We start from the raw sequence: 5,810 nt of genomic DNA, 5'->3' as shown, positions 1-5,810 counted from the left end.
CACCAGCCTCTCCTGCCTCCTCAGAAGAGCTAAGGATGTCTGACTACAGTTTAGGCCTGCTCCCCGCTGGCAAGTGGACATCCCCCGAGGGCTGCGGGGCTGCCAGAGGGATGTATGATTGCCATCTTAGTCCCAAACCCTGGGGAGCAGGTCTAAGCCAGCAGGTGGTCATTCCCTGAGGGGTCCCAGACTGCGAGAGGGCACAGGCCCGTCTGAGGGACTCCCCCTTCCCCTGAGTGCACAAATTTTTGTGCACCGGGCCTCTAGTATAAAATAAATATCAAAAATATAAATCTTTGTTTTACTATTGTTGCAAATATCAAAAAATTTCTATATGTGACATGGCACCAGAGTTAAGTTAGGGTTTTTCAAAATGCTGACATGCCAAGCTCAAAAGGTTCGCCATCACTGTCCTATATGGTACTATAAGAATGGATACATATCATTATACATTTGTCAGAATCTGTAGAATGTACAACACCAGGTATAAACTATGGGCGTTGGTTGACAACAATATGTCAGTGTTGGTTTATCAGTTGTAACAAATGTACAAATATTGGAGGGTGGGAGAATAGGTGCCCTGGAAAGGATGGGAATATATGGGAGCTTCCTGTACTCAGATTTTCTGTGAACCTAAAACTAGTCTAAAAACAAAGTCAATTAATTAAAAAATAGAATTTATAACACAAACAGTGAGCCCTAATGTAAACTATAGACTTTAGTTAATAATAAAAATATAGCCTGACTAGCATGACTCAGTGGTTGAGCATCAACTTAAGAACCAGGAGGTCACAGTTTGATTCCCAGTAAGGGCACATGGCCAGGTTACGGGCTTGATCCCCAATAGGGGTTGTGCAGGAGGCAGCGATCAATGACTATTTCTCATCATTGATGTTTCTATCTTTCTCTCCCTTCTTCTCTGAAATCAATGTAAAAAATTATTTTTAAAAGTAGCTGTATCCTCAGAGGTAGTGAATACCGATTCTGGACCAGGAGTTCTGCTTCCAGGGTTTTTGTGGAGGAGCAGATGAGGGACATGGACAAGGGCAGGGTCTGCAAAGATGCCTTCTGTGTCCAGGGATGTCTCTTTGTCCTGTCTGGGTTGTAAGTTTCTTGGTCACTGCCCTTGTTTTTCTGGGTTGGACTTTTCATTTCAGACAGAACTCTCCCTGGCTTTGTCTAAGATGGCTTAAAGCCTCTGAGGTTCTGCAGCCATTTATGAAGTTTTATAAGTTATCCCTGGTGAGGACTTAATAAAGCCTGGTTATTATTAATCATGTATGAGTATTTGAAATATGGGAATTACTGTCTTAAAACCTTTAAATTCTATTCACAGACATTTGGTGGAAATTTACTTGGTATTTAAGTGAATTTGTCTAAAATTTTACGTCTATGTAGATTGAAGGAACTAGCTAAATACTAAAATGATAAGTTTGTTAATTTACTATTCTAACAAGTTTTCATATCAATTCACAGTTACTTTGTTACAGAAACAGTTTGTAAATTCTACAATCTAAATATATAAAAGTCTAAGTGACTGTCCAACTGTTCGACCATCTGACCAGTAGCTATGACACACAATGACCATCATGGGCAGATGCTCAATGCAGGGGCTGCTGAGCTGTGGTGACTTGGCAGCTAAAGTTCTCGGGTGATGCACCCGGAACCAGAGAGGAGGGAGCCCAATTCCAGGGTGCATTACCTGAGAAACGCTCTTTTGCAATCTGGGACCCCTCAGGGGATGTCGGAGAGCCAGTTTTGGCCTGATCCCTGAAGGCCAGGCCGAGGGACACCCCCACCAGTGCACGAATCTGTGCACTGGACCTAAAGTAGTAAATATAAAATACATTCCCTTGTTAAATCATTTTTTCTATAATATAAATGAGGACACTGACTTCCTTATTTTCTTATATATATATAGCTATTTTTCCCCTTAAAAAACATAATTTACTTCTTAGGCAGTAGAATTAAGGGAAGAACTCTAGTTTGAAAAATACTTGTTTATTTGATCCCAAAAGAATGAAATAGTGTCCAATCTTATTGCAATTGATAGTTCAATACAACACAAAAAATCTTTAAAAATGTATTTGAAAAGTCCCAAGTTTTGTGACTATTTGTATATCTGATATGAGTTAATATCAATGATAATATTTTGGTCCATTTTATGGACCTGTTAGTCATTGTGTACACTGAGTTATTTTTAATTTTGCTATTAAATAATTTGTTTAATATTAAGTAGTGAAAGGACATTTGGATATTAGATCTTGAGGGAAAAGTGGGTGACAGATGATAAGTTATCAAATACAAGTTTCAAAAATAGACATCCATTCTTACTAATGCAAGACATAGAGTTTTACTATCTAGTTAAAAAATTTTAAGTTGAGTTATTTGTGTGTGGTTGAAATGATAAAGATTTTATTGCCATTTTAAGTTATCAGCATTAAAAAAGCAATTAACAAAATTCCATTAATAAAAAAGACAAAATACTTTTTAGCGTGCAAATATTTATTAACAGAAACTACAATAGTACAAGGAATATTTTCTTACACACAAAATTAAAGACCCAAACACTAAAAACGATTTCTCATATTCTAATAGTCAGTGGGGTGATGGAGGCATCAGTGAAAGTCATTGCAAATACATGTGAACATTACATGAAATGCACAATTAGTTTCATTTCAGCAGTAGGCAGCCACCTCTTTTTTGGTACAGCCTACATTACAACACTTATCAGATAATAGGTAAGAGACCTCTCTCTTTTTTAGGAAATGTTTAACTAAGCGTATGTTTTTTAATTCTGAAAGACTTTTGTTTTCTGTTTCACTTTGTCTCTGGAGACCATTTTTCTTAAATTCTTCAAAGTTAAGATTTATATCCTTTGATGAAGCTTGTTGTAGTAGCTCTGTCAATAATGGCTGCCTCTCAGCCAGTGTTGTCTGAGAACTAGGAATGAATTCCATCCTCATATTTAAGGGTTCTGCAGTCTTGGTGGTGGAAAATGGCATGATTTCTAAGTTAAAAAAAAAAAAAAGAGGAGGAGAAGAAAAAATACCCATGTCAACGGACATCAGGAAAACTAAAAATTTGCATAGATATAAAGGAAAGCATTGTCTCAATAAAATTAAATATCAACATAATCAGCAACTATCCTAATATGTAAACAATTTAGTTCATATAGTTGGGCAGTTTAAAATACTACAAATTTACCAAGTTTATAATGCTTTATTCCACTTGGACCATCTGTTACTTCTCCTATGTCCCCTTAATGCTTTCATCAAAGGTCTGCACCTCTCCCCGACATAGCTGAAGTCATCTTGGTCATTAAAAACAGTTTGACTACATATTAATTTTTCTTACTGAGTAATTTTCTTCCATTGCTAAGTAACTTACCATTGAGTTATAATAACCCATGAAGAGTATATTAGTTATTTTAAACTATCAAATATTCTGTGGTGGAAAATTACTGCTTCAAGATAAAGTTAAAAAGGCAGAATTTTCAACTGCTCCAATCTCTTAGGGTGGTGAAACCAGTCCTTGACAACCTCATACATATACTATTTAACGATTTCTCTTCAGAATATTTACTCCAAATTGTAGCTGAGCCCCTTGTGATTTTAATGCCCCTAGTATTTTTGACAGCTAGAATTAAATAATTTAATTTTTAATCACGTCTTTGTTCACATGTTAAGCACTTTTCCTACTCAACTCTTTTGTTCTCACCAGTGCACTCAAGTTGCTGATGTACTATCTCTTTGTCAAGCAGGAAATAACTACAGGTTCACCAGGAGAATTTTTGAGTTTGTTTTGCAGAAGGAAAGAATATCTTCAAAGTAGCTGAGATGAGCTGTTGACACTCAGGAGTCTGCTATAAAAAATCATCATCTATTACTAAAGATATATAGACTTCTCTGTCAGTTCCCTGGAATTCTCCTTCCCCTATGCCCTAGCTACATAAAAACTCCCTACTTTTGTTTTTAGGGACAGATGGATTTGTGAGATCTTGCTCTCCCATTCTGTCGCCTCAGTCAAATTGAATACACGTTTCTTTATCTCCAAGAACCAGTGTCTCAATGTTTTGGCATACTAGCACATTAATACACACACCTGAATTTTGGGCTGTGATTCTGCAACAAAATCATTTAGCTGTTTGTCTGAAGGGCAAACTTCCTTTGATCCTTGGTCTCTTCTGGGTTCTCCTGAAGGTGATAAGGCCCTTTTCTTTAACTTCAATCCCTTCTCTTACAAATGAATTTCAAGACCCAGTTCAAAGCTGTGGGGCCCTGGCTGGTGTGGCTCAGTTGGTTGAGTTTCATCCCATGCACCTAGAGTTTGCTAGTTCCATTCTTGGTAGGGCCCATGCCTGCCTTGGGGGTGGGCTCAATCCCCAGTAGGGGTTGTGCAGGAGGCAACCAATCAGTGTTTCACCGATTGATGTTTCTCTAACTCATCAATGTTTCTCTCTCTTTCCCCCTCTCCCTCTAAAATATCAGTAAAACCATGTAAATAAAAGCAGTGGGAAGCTAGGCTCTCCCCTTTGGTGAAGTATATAAAAAAAATACATAAAATAAAACAAAAGAGGAGGTTTTCCATGGCATGGGCCATGGACCAGCATTTTATTTATTTATTTATTTATTTATTTTTACAAGGAAGAGAGTTGTTGAATCCAAGGCTTCATGCCCACCTCTCCAGGACTCTATGGGAGGTCTCTTGAGTTCTGTGTCAGACATATTTGATAACCAGTTCACACCTCACTCTGCCCCTTTTCCTCTCAAGATGCCCTGTCCAGTTGCCCCAGCCGGTTGCTCCAGGCCACAGACCTTGACTCTGGGGTCTAACCCCAATTTGCCCTGCCTTTTACGGGTCTTTGGGCAGCCTTATCTCCTCTGTGGCTATCCCCTTCTCCCCATCAAGTCTGCCTTGCTGCCAAGAGGCGAAGGGCATGCCTCTCAGATATAATTGTTTACTGTCCCCATAGTTTTCCCTTGCTCTGGTAAGATCCCTGGTAAGACCCTTACTAGAAAAGCAAGTTATAAAGGGAACAATCCAAATTTTTAGGGACCAGCAGCTCTCACCTGCAGATGGTCCAGATCTTGGCTTACGCTGCTTCCTCATGTCCTCTGCCCAGATGTGAGTGCCGCAGACATGGATGTAGAAACGGACTAATTCGAGGTTGCACTTAGTGAAAATTTCCATGTCCTGGCCTTGGCTCTCTCTGGGAAGTTGGCTCAGTAGCAGCCAACTTCCTAGCAGGTGGAACAAGAACAGGCGCAGCATCCTGGACCTTATCTCTCTTGCTCTGGGCATTTCAGCCTTTGTCTAGAGACTGTAGCTGCTGCCACCTACCAGCCTATGCCAGTATGCCAGTCCTGGACTTCAATATACTTTCCCTTGGCTCCACCAAGCTTTTATAGCTCTCAGGCTACCACTTAGACCTTGAGGCAATGGTCCAAGCTCCACCTCTTTCCCCACCCAGCTCCTTGTAATCCACTACCCCTACTCCTCTTCCCCAGCTCTAATTTATCTTTCCAACCTTTCTTCCATTTGCCCATCTTTCTGTTCTTGGCCCTCTTATAGTTGTATTTTTCCCCCTCTTTCCTTATCCTCAAGCCATTTTGTATACTTATGTAAAGCTAGTCAATATTTGAAGTATTTCCTTTATTATAAAGCTAGGCTGGCCATTACATTAAATTTATCAACAAAAATAAATAGAAATTGCCCAGCAGGTGTGGCTTAGTGGTTGAGCGTCAACCCATGTACCAGGAGGTTACAGTTCAATCCTTGGTCACGATACATGCCTGGGTTGTAGGCTC

At 39.4% G+C, this 5,810-nt stretch overlaps 1 protein-coding gene across 1 annotated transcript; it reads right to left on the bottom strand.

Moving 5' to 3' along the window:
• Positions 1-2,512: 2,512 nt before the first annotated feature.
• RLN2 (relaxin 2) lies at positions 2,513-5,274 on the bottom strand. Its single transcript, XM_006773846.2, has 2 exons — positions 5,073-5,274; positions 2,513-3,010 (listed from the first exon to the last, which is right to left on the bottom strand). Exons 1-2 carry the CDS (start codon positions 5,272-5,274, stop codon positions 2,679-2,681), a joined length of 534 nt encoding a protein of 177 aa, XP_006773909.1. The 3' UTR covers positions 2,513-2,678.
• Between the last annotated feature and the right edge of the window lie 536 nt (positions 5,275-5,810).

Source organism: Myotis davidii, unplaced genomic scaffold (assembly GCF_000327345.1).
Source record: "Myotis davidii unplaced genomic scaffold, ASM32734v1 scaffold547, whole genome shotgun sequence".
NCBI classification, from domain to species: Eukaryota; Metazoa; Chordata; class Mammalia; order Chiroptera; family Vespertilionidae; genus Myotis; species Myotis davidii.
The sequence above is the reverse complement of the archived record's forward strand: the minus strand, read 5'-3'. Positions and strand labels throughout refer to the sequence as shown.

Excerpts from the sequence above, each read along its gene's own strand:
- RLN2 (XM_006773846.2), bottom strand. The coding sequence starts at position 5,274 with ATGCTGCGCCTGTTCTTGTTCCACCTGCTAGGAAGTTGGCTGCTACTG. Across the intron at positions 3,011-5,072 it reads AAGATCTGGACCATCTGCAG|AAATCATGCCATTTTCCACC; the intron begins GTGAGAGCTGCT and ends TTTTTAACTTAG.